This window comes from Rhinoderma darwinii, chromosome 2 (genome assembly GCF_050947455.1).
Source record: "Rhinoderma darwinii isolate aRhiDar2 chromosome 2, aRhiDar2.hap1, whole genome shotgun sequence".
Lineage (NCBI taxonomy): Eukaryota > Metazoa > Chordata > Amphibia > Anura > Rhinodermatidae > Rhinoderma > Rhinoderma darwinii.
Window position 1 is genome coordinate 301,643,591 of NC_134688.1, and position 18,018 is coordinate 301,661,608.

At 39.0% G+C, this 18,018-nt stretch overlaps 1 protein-coding gene across 1 annotated transcript in view; it reads right to left on the reverse strand.

Annotated features, from left to right (window-relative positions):
* Positions 1-2,745: 2,745 nt before the first annotated feature.
* BAK1 (BCL2 antagonist/killer 1) overlaps positions 2,746-18,018 on the reverse strand; it is a 109,437-nt gene continuing 94,164 nt past the window's right edge. Inside the window, exons 4-6 of the mRNA XM_075850607.1 lie at positions 10,063-10,206; positions 6,058-6,238; positions 2,746-3,175 (exon numbers count right to left, since the gene is read on the reverse strand). Coding sequence (XP_075706722.1) covers positions 3,065-3,175; positions 6,058-6,238; positions 10,063-10,206 — 436 coding nt within the window. The 3' untranslated portion in view covers positions 2,746-3,064. The remainder of the gene's footprint in view (positions 3,176-6,057; positions 6,239-10,062; positions 10,207-18,018) is intronic.

The window sequence follows — 18,018 nt, forward strand, 5'->3', positions numbered from 1 at the left end:
TCTAATTTGCAACTTTTCTTGAACTTTTTTATAATGGTAAATTCACTCTCGCCTATCCCCTTGTTTGTTATATGCACCATGACGGCGTCTCTTAATAAATTTGGTGCATTTTACTCCAGCGAAGTCTAGATTAACTCTGGCATATAAAACACTGGTCTAAGTAAATCTGCCCCTATAGGTTTTATGGACCTGTGTAACCATGTAACAGTACAGATATTAGAAGATACATATAATATGGGTCATTTAGCAGTTAAAAAGAAGTAACCATTCAAGAGAACAATATTTAAATATTTATCTGTGAATTTGCACTTAAAAACATGAAGACAATGCCTTTTGATAAGAAGACGGTGCGCATATGGGCTTATGGACAGGTGTTGTCGTGATAGGGAAAAAACACTTTATTTTATGCATTACACTGTAGTTTTTATAGAACAGTTTGAAAAGATTCCAGAATAGTAATGACTGCTTCAATATGAGGAATGTTCTTGAGGATGCATTCTGCAGTATGTATGAAACATTACAGAGGTAGGCCTCATGCACACAACCGTATTACACATCTGTGTTGTACAGTTCCATAATACGGCGACCATAGCCTGCCATGGGCCCACATTTTTAGGTGAAATTTATGAGAAACAAAATTGTGGTGTGTTCCATCTCATGCTGTATTTTTACAAAGGTTTTCTCCCCTAGAATCATTGCACCGCACCGTACAGGGGTAATTGCCTACTGCTCCACAATATGGAACCGTACGGACTGTCATACAGGTTTCGTACACATGGCATTGCTGTGTGCATGAGACCTTAGTGTCAGCAACCTGAGAAACAGTAAAAGGACAAAAGCTTGAACTTTTAGACTAACAGGTCCACAGCCACTTTGTTAAATACCACTGTGTAAGGCACATTTATTTCTCTTTAGGGTTTTTTTTCAGGGTGACCGTGATCACATAGGCAGCTCACAGTCTTATCATCATGGTTTAGGGGAAAGGCTACAATACTGAGATATATTTCATTCATTTGGTGGCAACTCTTCTGGATTACCAATAAGGTAAATCAAGAAGATATATATTATATTCACTTTAATCTATCAAAACAGTCATTTTCCATAAATGTATAAAATTATACAATCATTATGCGTATCAAATTGTACAATCATTGCTTGATGCAATAAAGAAAAAATAGCAATGCTATTACTTTCCTCTATATTTTCATATTCCACACTTGCACATGGTCACCATCTTTCTTTGAGAAGATGAATTGCCTTATGCTTCACAAGCCATTACAGTGCATGGAGAGAGTTAGAGGACTGTATGGTTCTTACCATATTTTATCCCCTAGGGATATGAAGTGGTGACAGAACTGACTGAAGTTGCTGAGCAATTCTTGGGTACAATTTTACAACTGAGAATTGCATTTGTCTATCTGAAGCAGCATATCCAGATATGGCATATATGAACATTTTATCTAGAATATTGCGTAGTTGGGTGCTGATCTGAGGGGAATTAACAGTCTTCTGCAGAATATGCTGTCCACAGTTGGTGGGCAGTAGAAAGAGGTGTCATGAGAGAAACGCCAATTCTGTGTCTGTTCAAATAAATATGCCAAGGTGATGACACAAGGGTGTGCATTACAGAGACGACATCCCTGCTTTCTACTAGTGGTGGACATGGTAATTTTTTGTTTTTACCTGCTTTCCAGAGTTCAGCATGTGGTGGTGTGGGCAGATAAATTACTTTCAGTAATCCAAGGTTGATGTTAAAACTGGTGACCAAGAACTTGAAAGGAAGGGGGTCCCAGTTTAACTACAACCTCCTTGAAATGATACTTGAATAGTATTTGAGGAGCTACACAATTTATTTTGAAGTTATATTAGGCATAATATTAGTCAGAGGACTACTCACTTCCCCAGCCACAATTGTGGACTGACTGTACTACAGTAGAACGATAAACAGAACAGGTATGATATGCTCATAAGGAACATCACCTGGAAGATTGATAAGGAAAGCCACTTAGGCTTCGTTCACATCTGCACCAGGATCCCGTTCCGACAGAGTTTTCCGTCAGAACGGGACCCTGACTGACACAAACGGAAACCATATGTTTCAATGGTGATGTATCTGGTGCCAATGGTTTCCGTTTATCTCCGTTGTGAATGGGTTCCGTCGTTTTGACAGAAACAATAGCGTAGTCGAAACCTTTGGTTTCCATTTGTGTCAGTCAGCGCTCCGTTCCGACGGAAAGCTCAGACGGAACGTTAGAACAGAGCCCTGATGCAGATGTGAACAAAGTCTTACTTTGGAAAATAAAGCACATTTGTTTTTTTCCAAAATAGGTGCAGGTAAAATCTATGTAATAAAGGGTTACCTCTTCCTCAAGCAAGCATATAGGATCAGCCCCCCATCATGGGTAACTAGAATTTGCAAAGAGCACACTGAATAGAGAGTCCAGGAAAGGGGCAAGGTTACCGGGACAAATAAGGATGAATGCACAGGCGAGAGTAGAGTGAATGAAACCTGTACGCGGGCACACAGAGTCTCTCTGGCTACGTATTATGGTTCATAGTGAAAAGGTTAGTGTGGTCATTAATTAATACATTCCCAGTTCAGCAGCTAAGGTTGAGTACTTCCACTTGAATTTATTCGATCTTTCAAATGTCTACATATCTACAGATAATCTTGCATCCTTTGCAATAATCCAATAATTTTGCATTTCTGTACTAGTCTGTAATAATAAAGAAACGAAGAGAAGATTATAAAAAGGGAAATTTATTAAAACAAGATACATCATAATAATTCACCTTTTATTCCCTGAGACTGTGACGAAAGGAAGTTACAAATTAGGTCTTACTTGTTGATCCAAGTAAAGAGTTGGTATTTAAAATAAAAAATGCCCCCATAGTTGACGTATAAAATCTAGAAAGTCTTTAAGAATTAACCCATAGATCTTATTGGGTTAAACGGAAATTGCTTTATTCACAAACATGAGTCCTCACGGCTGCAGTGATAGACATCATTCATACCATGTGCCCGAATGATGGTGAAACATACTCCAAAACATCTGTAAAGTCCTCAGCGATCAGGTGACGACAAGCGGCGCATCATAAATTGCAGGATCAGAACGACACCCAATGCCATGAGTACATATTTAATGCTGTTATTTGTTAGTGTAAGGACAGCATCCTGGTCAAAATAAGAATAGAATTTAAGAAAAAGATTAGGTATTAGACAATGATGCATAGCAATCTGTGTGGACTAAAACTTATTGAGCTTGGGGTAAATACTACATTACATATCCTCCTCCTCTGCTTGAGAACATGAAAAGTAACTTTTTTGCCATTTTTAAAGGGGTTGTCTGTTTTGAAAAGCCATTTTTATATACCCAATTAAAAGAATTCAGAATTATTACCCTCCAAACAAAAAAATCAATGTCCCCTTTAGTGTACACGAATTATAAAAATCCATTCAGAATTGAATCTTCATTGGATGAAATGCAGTAGTAAGTTAAAGACGGCAGTCTTTGAACAAAAAAATTAAAAGAGGTTGTTCCCTTTGGACAACCCCTTGTTAGAATACTGTTTTATCAAGTTCTATCAACTGTGTAAGTCTGATTGCAGTCGCTCATTTCAAATGGTCACGTTCAGCCAGTGGGAGCCGCTCTCCGCTCTGACCCGTAGAGGGTGTCCTGGACACAGAACCCCTGTCTATGATGCCCATATGCTCTAGTTGGTGGTATTGACTAAATATTACAATATTTTAATATCTGTCTGACCAATGGGAGTCCACACCATACACTAAGATGTTTTGTGTTTATTTAATAAGTACACTAAGAAACGTTTTTCCTCCTTAAACTTTCATGTCTTATAAACTTGATATCCAAAAAATAGAAATCTGGGACAGCATTCACGTGGCAGTAATGTAAGTGTTTATGAACACATCTCCAAGTAGAGTGAACATGCAACTTTTCAACTATCGCACGGGTCTTTGTCAGGCATACATATCATTCGGAAAGTGAAAATATTTAAAAGGATACCATATAAGTGACCATCAATATATGTATATAATATATAAGCTCCTTCCAGTAAAATGTCACTATGATCAAAAAAAAATCCTCCTATGTATCCTATAACAATGTGTAATACATTTATATTATAATATAAGCAATTATTAGTGCCCACCGGCCGGCGTCCTCTCGTGCCCACTGTGCATGCATGAATTGCCTGCCACTTCGAGATTCTGCGGCGCATCATGTAACTATCCTGTAACAGTACCTCCAAATTAAAGGCCAGTAGGAATAACGAGAACAGGATCATTCCCTGGTAAGCAAGGAGATGTTGTACACATCTCCATAACAACTCTCTATTATACGAATCCCTAAAAAGAGAATGGATATTCATGTGAATTATATAGGCTAGCGATTTGCATCTTTTTATTATAGGGATGATAAAATTACCAGATGTGTTGCCATGCGCACATCTTCTTGGCCCCCTCGAATGTAGGTCTTCTATGCATGTTGTGCCGGATGAGGGGAGGACACTCAAGCAGATTTTATGTCCTGTGAACGAGCTGATTTGCTCCATTTAAAACGGGTTAACGATCAGAATGTATGAGGATGAACTATTGTTATTACGATGGTTCGTCCCCAGACATTTGCATCTTGTCTGCAATTACATCCCCTGCTTACCTGGGGAGATGTGCTGGCGACAAGCGACCATTTTTTGGGTTGCATAAAAGATCCGATCAGCCAACAAACAACGGTTTGCATCTTTCATCAGCTAATCCGCTGCCCTGTTTGCATAGGACAATGACTGGGAATTAGCATTCGTACGTACGTTCATCAAATCATTGGCCTGTGTAAAAGGGTCTTTATGGAAAATTTTGATATGGATTCTTCTGCGACAAGCTTTAAGTATAGCCTTCATTCAACACATGACAATCTGAGATGTATTAAAGTTTGTACTTTGATTATTGAGGTTCTCTACCATTCCGGTTATCCGACTGGTGTTGGTCTGCATAGGATAGCCACCAATGACAATGTAGTATTTATATATTTGATTGCCTCTATATATATTGCGCTTGTAATTTTTAAATTCCTATGAAAAAAGATGCAAAACGCTAGCCTGTATAGTTCACATGAATATCCATTTTATTTTTAAGGACTCGTATAATACAAAGCGGTTATTGAGAAGTGTATAACGTCCCCATGGTTACCAGGGGATTATCCCTTTTGCCTGGTAATCTGGAGGTATTGTGCATGCACCACCCATGTGCCACAGAATCTCAAAGTGGTGGGCAATTACAAGTGCACAGTGGGCACAAGAGGATGCTGGTGCATGCACAGTAAGATTGGAGGTCCATGGTCTCGTCTTGCTATTGATCAGCAGCATCATATAAAGGTTTTTTGTAGTACACATTATCATCATAATGATATTTTATTAGGAGAAGCTTATATCTACACATGTATCGAGTGGTCAAAGTTAATTGATACCTTTTTAAATATTTACACTTTCCCTATGAAATGTATGCATGACAAAGACCCCTGCGTGGGTCGAAACCGTTGCATGTTCACTCTGTTTTGAGATGTGTTAATAAACACTTTTTTTTTTTGCCACATTCATGCTACCACAGATTTCTATTTCTGGGGGATGAAAGTCTGAAATTGGGATTTTTGGATATAATAAATCTTGCATCCTGACTATTACCTAGAGTTCGGTGGGTGCTTCTAGCATTTTCTGTATTTTCCATCCATTTTAAAGGAGAGTGATTGCACATGCATGACCACTTTTCTGCTGGGAATGAGGACTGGTATCCCCATTCTTGAGATTGGTGGGGCTTATTGTTCAGAACCCACCAATCAGACTTTTATGGCATTAGAAGTGTATAAAGTATATATCAAGTGAAAGTATATGGTGGGAATTATTGTGTTATATGAATTGAGACAGTACATAACACAGACGCTAAGATATTTGCAGCTGAATCTGTCTGTGTGGTTAATCTATCTGGTTCCTTTATTTTTATATTTTACTTCCAGTTTTGTAAAAAAAAAAACTTTTTTATTCACTTACCCAACCACCTTGTCTGGCTATCCACTGTGAAATGCTACTTTCCACTAGATATTTAGCAAGCCACTGAGCAATTTTCCTTAGAAATCCATGCTGTCCTTTTTTCCAAATGTAGACAGCCATCCGATAACCAAAACCAAGCAGGGTTAAAACACGTCCCCAGTTCACCTCAGTTTCAAAAACACTGAAAAAGAGGTTTGCAGTCATTACTTTATGAAGGGATATCGAAAGCATTTTTTTTAAAAAAGGGTTACATTTTAATCTTTGGATGAAAGTAATTTATTAAAAGGAAGCAAAATAAAATATTATATTTAGTTCTGGCAAATTTTCATAATCCCCCTCCTCTTCAAAAAAACAAACTAATTTACGCCGGCAGGAAATGTGCCAAATTTATTTAGAAGGGCACACCTTTTCACAAATTTGGCGCATCTTTGGCTGTTTGTGCAACAGAAATTCAAATCTAGTTCATAGCAAGTGTAGATTTGCGCCATAACTTGTGTCTTTGACTCTATCTTTAGGTTCCCAGCTCCCTTTTCTCACCACTTTTGGAAAATGGCACGAGAAGTAAAAAGTCTCAAATTTTAGCGCAACTATGGAATGCGCCAGAATGTGCAACTTTCTTACGCCAGAAAACTTTTTAATATATTTCCCCCAATGTTCATAAATGGACTTTGTAATTTGTTAATATTTACATAGATTCTCATAAACATGTTGCAGATTCATGGTCTTGGGTATTCAAACAAGTGTGACATACGAGGATACATGACTTTTAAAGGGTTGTCTAATTTAGAAAACCCAAAGAGGTGATAAAGAGCATCACTCACTCTGGAGGACCTGTCCTGTCCTTCATTACACAGACAACCCATTCATTTCACTGGGCACTGTGTAGTGCTTAATTTTCCCTTTGGCGGTGCTAAACACTTTCTGCCATGTTTCTTCACAGATTACAGCTGATCATTGCGGGTCCCAGCAGGGGGACACTTTGTGATCTGCTTATTTTCAAGGTACCCTTCTAACAAGTATGGACAACCGCTCTAATGTTTCGATGAAAACACTTTCTATTCTAATTTTAGTTCAGAGCAGTCACATAGGCGCCCTAGCCTAAAACTGACCTGTCAGTAAGAACATTTTGCCAGCAGACTATTATAGAACAGGAGGCCCAGCACTACTTTCTACATCCTTAATTTGCTGGGCTCATCAGCCTGCTCATACAAGGCTGTCAATCACTGACCGTCAGTTGGGAGGTGCCCAGTCTTAAGGAAGTGGGGGTGTCTCTGCTAAAGCTCACTCCTTGAACTCACTGCTTGAATCTGCAGTCCGTTTTACACTTCTGCTCTCTCATGTAATCATTGCAGTAGATCTTTATCGCTCTGCTTTGTTATAGATATTTTCCATATTAGCAAGGCAGCGTTCTTGTTTCCTAATCTATTTCATACATACCTTCCTCTTTCTCCTCTCCTTTTTACCACTATTTCTCTATTACCTGCAATGTCCCTGCATTTCTGACTCCATGTGTACTTTGCTCTATGCGATCTAATATTTGTTGCAAAAATCTTTAAATAACTAAAAAGCTGAATGTAAACGCTAATGCTGGGTTATCATGTCATGCAAAAAATGTATGTTTTGCCGCAAACTGCTGCATTTTGACCACTACATAGGAAACCAGCATTAGGCCAGAATCACACACACACAGTTTTGATGCAGTTTTTGGATACTGTTTTGAGCCAAAGGCAGTAGTGGATCCAAAAGGAAGGAAAGGTATAAATAAAACACTTTAAGCATCTCCTTTCTTTTGTGTACACTCCTGTGTTTGGCTAAAAAAAACCTGAGCCAAAAACGGCATAAAAATTGGGTGTGAGATTCTGGCCTTAGCGCATACATGCAACTTTTTAGTGCAAATTTTTTAGTGCAAATATTGCAAGATACTTGCAGCATAGTTCCAAGCCACAGGGTTTGCTGTGTGCATGAAGCCTTAGGCCCAGTTCACATGGCATTTTTGGGCATTGGTTTTGATGCGGAAACCGCATCAGAATAAAAAAAAAACAGCCTCCATTGATTACAATGGGAGATAGAGGCATTTCTTTCCCCGGGCGGTCTTTGACCCAATTCAGGAGTGGGGGAGGGTAAGTGCAAGCATACATACTGCTGGGGCCTTGCATCTAAACCTATCGTGTTTGATACTGACTGCTGGGGCCCTGTATCTAAGCCTATTATGTGTGATACAGTCTGCTGGGGCCCTGTATCTAAGCTTATCATGTATAATTTTGTCTGCTGAGCCGATGTATCTAATCCTATCATGTCTGATACCGTATGCTGAGCCACGGTATCTAAGCCTATCGTGTTATACTGTCTGCTGAGCTGCTGTATCTAATATTATCGCATGTGATACTGTTTGCTGAGCTGCAATATCTAAGCCTATTGTGTGATACTTTCTGCTGAGACAATGTGTCTAATCCTATCCAGTGGTGCAGCTATAGGGGTCGTAATCTTATATGTATTATATTGAAGACAACATATCTATATTTTTTTTTTTTTTTTTTTGGGGGGGGGGGCTGAGGAAACAAATATCTTGGGTCTTGTGCTTCTGATTTTTTTAAGACTCTAGCAACGCCTCTGGCTGCTAGGGCTGCATCGATGGCTCACTTGAGAGACCCATCGATGGAGCTGAAAGTTGCGGGTTGGCCGTGAAGAGAAATTCAGCTACGCCCCTGGAAGTGACGACTAGACATTGCCTTTGTAGAAGTGTCACCAAGATTTTAATGTACCTTATAAATGTTTAAAAAGCCTTTCCTTTCGCTGTCAGTTCTTCTGTGTGGACAGAATTACAAATTAAAACGGCTAATTGTTTTTCATTATGCAGTTGAATCAACACATTACTTTTGCTTGCAGTGTGCTATGCTAGTGTGTTTTTCTGTACAAACATTACTTACAGGAACAGTCCCCCCTGGGTTCTCTATAAATCAACTTCAATACTGTCACAATTAATCCAACTCTGCGCACAGCATGAAAATCAAAAAAATTCTGTACCACTGTGTTCTCATTCTTATTCTGAGGCAATGCTCACGGATATACCACCGCTGACTACATTCTCTTTGTAATTCTACCTTTCAGTGGTCTTAGTGTACTTCACATATAATACCTGGAGCCCTTACAAACAGCAAAGAGCATGTTCTTAAAACATGTCTGTATGAAGATACTTTTTTTTTTCTGTTAAGGGAAATTAGTGGCAAATATGTTATATTAAATAATTAAATAATCATTTTGCTTTTTACATGTAAATGAAAAACCTGGAAGACCAGCAGAAATAATAGTGAGGACAATGCATTTAAAACATTAAATAGGAGAACGCAAATAATGAAAGAAACAGGCAGACAATTTAGTAAGAAATTACCTGAAGATGAATGGAGAATTCTAGCCCATAATGTGGGCTGGGAGGCAGAAGAAAGAATAGAAAGGTTATGCAAGCACACTTAACCCTGATATAATTTACATCCATAACACAGACTACAAAATGCACAGTAAAGTATACTGAAAATAGTTCTAGCTACGTTTTATCTACTCATATTCCATAGATATATTTTAGTATAGGTACATAGACTGCTTACAAAATGCAAAGACGTGTCTGGTCCAACTAACGTGTGCTAGGTATTCCTTAAAAGATAAAATACCACATAAATATTACTCAGAAGTGCTAAAGTCTTGTACCAGTGACATGTCAAATGACATTGTTTATGTAGATGCACTTAGGGCTACCTGTAGTGTGCCGAGTCTTTCTGTTGCGTTAGGATGCAAAATAAATGATGGACTGTTCACCACTTATACAAAAACATTTAACTGGCACTTAGCACTAAAAATTTGTATCTTGTTGCTGGCTATGTACGTGGAGATTTTCTACATGATCAATGGCTCAAGCAACAGGACTAACATTTGAGTTTATTTGGATCTGCTGATTTGCAGAGATGTGTTTAATCCAGTCCACAATGCAGATTCACAACAAATTTTTGTTACCTGGAAGCAATTTTTTTGAAGATGTCGCAAGCATTTTCCATATTGGGGTTCAAGTCTTTAAGGAAATTATCAAAAGTTGTCTCATAGCGCTTATATATGTCATCACCAATCACAGCTAACTGCTTCCCCAAATTGTCCATTTCTCTGTGGAAAGGGAAAAACAGGAAAATTCATTTCTATGAAGGAAGGATTTTTTTGTTGTTGTTGTTGTTGCTCACAAACTAATGCCTGATAATTATTCCTGATTGATTTGTTACTTAAAGGGGTTGTCTCATGACATACACTGGTGGCATATCACTATGATTGTCATATATCATCAATGTCTGATCGGAGGTCTGCTCACTGTGACCCTTACTTTTAGCTCCAGGTTAGGAAGACAAGAAAAAAAAAAAAAAGTGGAGCTCCCTAGTGAAATATTGTGGCGTCAGGTCATGTAATGGTAAAAAAGGGATCAGCATGCACTAACCTGATGGAGTTGTGCTTCCAATAGGCACGACTCTTTGTGAGCTTTGGTTAGTGCAGCATGTCAAGCCGGCCGTGGCACCATCCAGAAGATTCTCATGTTCCTCTCTTTGAATTGGGGATTATACAGGATAAACACTAATAGTCTAGGGTGAGCTTTGACTCCCAACTTGGGCACTGATGGCTCTATTCAGAATTGATGTTCGTTGGAGCAAGTAGCAAGGCGATATGAAGGTAAAGTTTAAAAGTGATGAGTTATTGTAAAATAAACAGCAATGTGTTTCAATCCCACGCTCGGATCTTCATCAGGAATACCAAATACAATTACACAGTTTATTTTTAAACAAATAGGCGGGTTTAAGGTGAAAGTATACAAGTCTAATGTAATTTAGAAACAGCAGAATAGAATAGCTTTTTTACATTTTTTCGAGTAAAAATAAGAAAAATCTCTTTAAAAAAATCAGTGGTGGTTAAAAAAGTTCACTTGTATGTCACCGCACTATGTCTTATTGTGCAACAAATAGGTAAAAACGTTATAGGCTTTTTCTGTTGATAACTCCCGATATGGATCGCCGTCAGTTGAAGACAGAGTATTATAGTTGTATTGTGTTTTGCTATAGTTACTCATCCTTTTGCAACTACAGAAGCCAAGAGAATCGAAAAAGAGAAAATAAACGTGCCAGAAAGGTGAATGGGTGCGGATAACTCCATTAATGGAAAAGATTTTGTTGCAACGTTACTTATAGTGACTTATTTTTCCTGTGGTACCAGGGAGGGTGCGATGTTGAAAACATCAGGGGGACAGAATGGAACTATCTGGTTAACGTTGGTTTGCTCTTTTTATATCCCCTACCCTCATTTGCAAAAGGACAAGTAACTAAAGCAACACAATACAATTATGATACTCAAAGGCGATCCAGCTCAGGAGCTTTCAATAGAGAACGCCTATAACATTTTGACCTATTCATTGCATCATAGGACATAGCACAGTGACATAAAAGCAAACATTTTTTTAACTGAGTTTTTAAAGAGAATATAAGCAAATTATTTATTGATTGCACAATTTTTTTTTTTACTTAGAAAAAATGTAGAAAAGTTATGTTATCCTGTTCTTTTGAAATAGTGACATCAGGCATGTATACTCACCTTTCAACCTTAACCCGCTTTTCTCAATTACCCTCCATAACAGCACCACAGTAGGTAAGGGCTCCGCGTCTAATTTGGACAGGAAAACGAAAGTGTCATGGCGGCGCCCTGTTACTGCCGTCCGCATAGAATGGGCTACAGTTGCAGAGTTTCCAAGAGCAAGCAGAGGAGGAGTGAGCTACCGATTGGTAGTCATCATCACGCTAGTCCCGGTGATCCAGGTAAAAAGGTCACCCGGAAATGAGGCCTCATTCTCTCAGGTAGGACTGTTTGTATCACTCCTATCTTGCCCGCACCATGTTTGATTCTCAGAAGCCTGCCTCCAAGTCTATTATGGTGGAGCCTAGCGTGTTTCCCAACCCAGTAATTGCCACTATCTGTGGGCCGTAGCGGGATAGCAGCTGGCCAACAGAGTACCAAGTCAATATATAAATAGTCCAAGCACAAGGGTACCTGTAGTTTTTCAGACAGTAGCAATGGCTAGGCACAGATGGGACCTTGACAGCAGACGTGGTGTAACAAAGCAGGCGGAACCGGTGGCAGAGCACGACTCCAACTGGTTTAAGGCACAGGAACAAATAGAACCGTATACAGGGTACAGGTAGCAGGGCACGGGAAAGGATAGCAGTAAGGGACCATTTGCAAGACCAACATAGTCAAACACAACGCTCAGGCAATGAGCAAAGGCGCAGGGCCCTTCTCATAGTCCAGGATGATTATGGGCTAATTAACGATAATTCCCATGTGTGCTCGCTGGCCCTTTATGGCAGGGCACAAGCGTGTGCGCGCACCCTACAGGACACAGCGGACCGGAGGGGAAGTGAGTGCTGGCGTCTCCTGGGGATGAGAGGCAGGCCAGCGCTCACAGATCCATAGCTGCGGCCGCCGGGGTGTGAGTAATCCCGACGGTCCGCGGCCATGGACGCTACAGTAAATATTCTGGTTATGGGAATGTTTATATGGGGATTAGTTACCTAACTATTTCCCTCCTTATTGTTGTTTCAGTGTGAGACATCTAGGAAGCCTAAGAGAGAATCCCTATCTCATAAATGTGCCATAAGTCACAAAAAGCTACCATCTAATAACAAAAAAACCCTATGCCATTCCTGTACAGAGAATATCATCAGGGAGGAGCAACCATCATTTATGGAAGAGATTAAGGGAATGGTCAAGCAAGAAATCCAATCTTCTTTGGCCTCCTCTCAGGCATATTTTCCCTCTCAGCCCCCTCCCACACCTAAGAAAAGGAAAATTGTTGTAGAAAAGGATTCAGGGTCTGAAGGGGGTAGTTACCTTCCCTCTCTATCGGGTGATATCCTAGAGGAAGGAGAATTGCTAGCACCTTCTGCTTCCCAAAAACAAGTAAAGTATTACTTTTCAAATTAAAATATGCAAGAACTTCTTAATGCCGAAGGACGGATATATCCGTCCTCTGCAGCTGCTAGTTCGCGAAAGAGGATGGATATATCCGTCCTGTGATGGCGCGGGTACTGCCACTGTACCCACGCGATCAGCGGCAGGAGCACGGCTGTTATACACAGCCTGGCTCCTGCTGCAACTGCCGGAATCGTAGCGCGCTCCGATTCCAGCAGTTTAACCCATTAAATGCCGCTGTCAATAGTGACAGCGACATCTAATGTGTTTGACAGAGGGAGGGAGCTCCCTCTGTCACCCCATCGGCGCCCCCGCAAAGAAATCGCGGGTCGCCGTCGGGTTTCCATGGCAGCCGGGGGCCTAACAAAGACCCCCAGGTCTGCCTTCAGCAAATGCCTGTTAGGCCATGCCGGAGACATGGCCTAATAGATTGCCTGTTAGTTTTACACTGACAGGCAATAATGCTTTGATATACTAAGTATACCAAAGCATTATATATGCGATCAGCAGATCGCATAGTGAAGTCCCCTGGTGGGACTAAAAAAATAAAATGTAAATCAGTTAAATAAAGCTTGTGAAAAAATAAATTAAAAAATCAAAATCAAAATCAAAAATCAAAATCAAATAAAACGACTCTTTTTGCCCAAAAAGTGGTTTTATTTAGTAAAAATGTCAAAACAAATAACACATGCACATATATGGTATCCCCGCGATCATAACAACTTGAACAATAAAATGAACACATTAATTAAACCGCCGGATGAACGGTGTCCAAAAAAAACTAAAAAAACAACGGCAAAATTATCTCTTTTCTCCCATTCCCCCCATAAAAAATTAAATAAAAGTTAATCTATAAGTCCTATGTACGCCAAAATAGTACTAATGAAAACTACACATTGTCCCGCAAAAATCAAGCCCACATATGACCACATTGACGGAAAAAGAAAAAAATTACGGCTCTTGAAATGCGGCGATGAAAAAACAAGTAATTTTTTCCTAAAAGGCTTTTTATTGTGCAAACGTAGGAAAACATGTAAAACCTTTACATATTTGGTATCCCCGTAACCGTACCGACCCATAGAATAAAGGTAACATGTTATTTATGCTGCATAGTAAACGGCGTAAATTTATAACGTGAAAATTAATGCTGGAATAGCTGCTTATTTTCAATTCTCTCCTAAAATAAAGTTAATCAATATATTATAAGCATCTAAAAATGGTACAATTACAAAATACAACTCGTCCCGCAAAAAACAAGCCCTTATACGGCTATGTCGACGGAATAAAAAAAAAGTTACAACTCTTGGAATACGACCGTGAAAAAACTAAAAATAATCCTTGGTCATTAACGTGCAAAATGGCCTGGTTATTAAGGGGTTAATGCAGTGAGAAGCACTATGGGGGTAGAAGAGATATAAGAGACTCATACAATCTAGGACAAAAGATTTGCTGGACTAGGGGTAAAAAATAAACTATGTTATCCCATCCATGAAAATCTTCAAGCACTCATTGAAGATGAATGGAAATTTCATGAAAAACAGGTCTCTTGTCCAGCGGAAATAAAAGAAAGATTCCCACTGGATGAAGACACGTTGAAATGGATGGAAGTTTAAAAAAATTTACATCCAGGTTGCCAAAGTGGGGAAAAATACTATCTTACCCTTTGAAGATTCTACACAGCTAAAGGACCCACTAGATAGAAAGGCTGACAGCCTATTAAAGTCATGTGAAGCTTCTTCAGCCTTATTACAAGTAAATATAGGGGCGACCTGTGTTGCAAGATCCATCTATAGATGGTTAGATCAGTTAGACGTGCACCTAAGAGAAGGGACCCCTAGAGAGGACATAATCACTTCCATCCCGTTACTAGCTAAGGCAACAGGGTTTCTAGCTGACGCTTCAGCTGAATCCATCAGGATTGCTTTTAGAACAGAAGTACTTTCTAATACAACTAGGAGAGCCCTCTGGCTAAAAATATGGACAGGGGACCCTCTGTCAAAAACAAAATTATGCGCTATCCCTTTCCAAGGGGAATATGTGTTTGGGCCGGACCTACATGACATCTTGGAAAAGGCTTCCGATAAAAGGATAAAAGCAGTCCTATGGTCCCTTTCGTGGTCAGATAGAAAATTATAGAGGGAAAGGCAAAAACCTGCACCATTAAGTGCAAAATTTACCTTCGGCATTACCTGCGATTATCTGCGGTTTTGATGTACCAAATTACACATTGTGTGCATGTAGTTTTAGAAAGGTATGCAGCAGAATTTCTAATACATGTATATTAGAAAACGATGATTTCCTATTCTATAAATAAACAAGGGAAAAAATATAAAGCGGACAACCCCTTTGTAGAAATAAATCAGCACAGAATTTGACCTAAATATTACACTTTAAGGATTATACATTCAGGTCCAGAAGTAATTGTACAGTGACACAATTTTCATAATTTAACCTCGCCACCACAAACCAAGCAATCAAGAAGTGATTAAAGTGTAGACTTTCAGCTTCAACCCCTTAAAGAGGCTCTGTCACCACATTATAAGTGCCCTATCTCCTACATAATGAGATGGGCGCGATAATGTAGGTGACAGCAGTGCTTTTTATTTAGAAAAACTATTTTTACTACGTTATTAGCGATTTTAGCTTTATGCCAATTCGTTTCTTAATGAACAACTGGGCGTGTTTTTACTATTGACCAAGTGGGCGTTGTACAGATGAGTGTATGACGCGGACCATAGTAAAAATACGCCCAGTTGTCCATTAAGAAACTAATTAGCATAAAGCTAAAATCGCTAATAACGTAGTAAAAATCGTTTTTTGAAATAAAAAGCACTGCTGTCACCTACATTATAGCGCCGATCTCCTTATGTAGGAGACAGGGCACTTATAATGTGGTGACAGAGCCTCTTTAAGGACACAGCCTGTTTTAGCCTAAGGCCTTTTTCACACGCGCTAAAAAACCCAACGTGTAAACATGTCATATACGCTAGCGTTTCTTGTGAAGCCCTTTTTAAAATACAGACGTTCTTAATGCGTTTTCGGCGTGTTTTTTTTTTAATGCATTTAGTGCACACTTTCTGCTTCTAATTAGGACTCCCTTTGGCTATGGGGAAAAAAAAATTAAAATCTGATGTGTCAGTTTTTGTGGTAATAACTTTGGAACGCTTTTATTTTTTTTAAGCGATTCGGAGATTGTTTATTGTTTTCTCGTGATATATTATATTTTAGGTTACTGGTAAAATTTGGTCGATACATTCAGTGTTTGTGAAAAACACCAAAATTAATAGAAAATTTTAACCCCTTCGCGCACCCAGACGTGCAATTACGTCTAGGTGCGGGGGGGGGGGGTGATGTTTGGAACGGGCTCACGCGCTGAGTGCGCTCCATATGCTGCGGGTGTCGGCTATATTTTACAGCAGACACCCGGGACTAACAGCCTGGAGCAGCGATCGTGCTGTTCCTGGCTGTTTAACTCCTCAAATTCTGCGGTCAATCACGACCACAGCATCTAATGCATTGAAAAAAGAGGGAGTGGCCCCCTCCGACAGCTTATCGCTCCCCGCAGTGAGATCGGGGGGTGACTACGGTTGTTATGGCAGCCCAGGAGCCTAATGAAAGCCCCCAGGGCTGCCTTCACTCTGCCTCGGTCTGTAAAAATGCAGATTTACTGCAATACCTTAGTATTGCAGTATATTGTACTAGCGATCTAACGATCGCTGCTTCAAGTCCCCTAGGGGGGCTAATAAAGTGTGTAAAAAAAAAGTGAAAAAAAAGTTTTTCGTAGTGAAAGAAAATAAAAAATGAAGTTAAAAAAATCCTTTTCCCATTTTCGCCTAAAGTAATGTAAAAGATTAAAAAAAGTAAAAATTGGTATCTCTGCATCCGTAAAAGTCTGAACTATTACAATATAGCTTTATTTCATGCGCACGGCGAACGCCGTAAAATAATGGGAAACGCCAAAATCGTTTTTTGGTCAACTTCGCTCTCTACAAAAAAAAATGTAAGAAAAAAAGTGATCAAAAAGTTCTTCGTACCAAAAAATGGTACCGATAAAAACCACAGCACGTCCAGCAAAAAAAAAAAACCCTTAAAACCGCCCAATTGGTGAAAAAATAAAAACGTTATGGCTCCCAGAAAGTGGCGACACAAAACATTTTTTTTTTTAACAAGATGTTTATCAATAAAAGTAGTAAAAGAAACTATATAAATTTGGTATGAACGTAATCGTATTGAGCCACAGTATAAAGATAAGTTGTCGTTTTTACCGCACGGTGAAAGCCGTAAAAACGAAACCCAAAAAACATTTGAGGAATCGCAGTTTTTTCCAACTTCAACCCGCAAATAATTTTTTTTCAGTTTCCCAGCACATTATATGGAACTATAAATGTTACCAAAAGAAACTATAACTCCTCCTGCAAAAAATAAACCCTCATACCACTCTGTTGACGGAAAAATAAAAATAAAAAGTTATGGCTCTTGGAATTCGGGGAGTGAAAAACTAAAATTAAAAATCAAAAATTGGCTTCGTCCCGTAGGGGTTAAATGTATCTGCTTGTAAGGCAGATAATGTAGTAATAATTCACAAAATAGTTCCTAGTTAACATTTACCATAGGTCTACTTTATGTTGGCATATTTTTTTTTAAAAGTCCTTTTATTTTGCTAGGACGTTACAAGGCTTAGAACTTTAGCAGAAGTTTCTCACATTTTCAAGAAAATTTCCAAAACCTATTTTTTTAGGGACCAGCTAAGTTCTGAAGTGGCTTTAAGGGCCATATATAATTTTTAAAAAACAAAAACTTAAAGCACCCCTTAAAGTATTCAAAACAACATTTAGAAAGCTCCTCAACCCTTTAGGCATTTCACACGAATTATAGCAAAATGGAGGTGAAATTTACAAATGTAATTTTTTTTTTTGCAGAAATTTCATTTTAATAATTTTTTTTTCTGTAACACAGATTTTACCAGAGAAATGC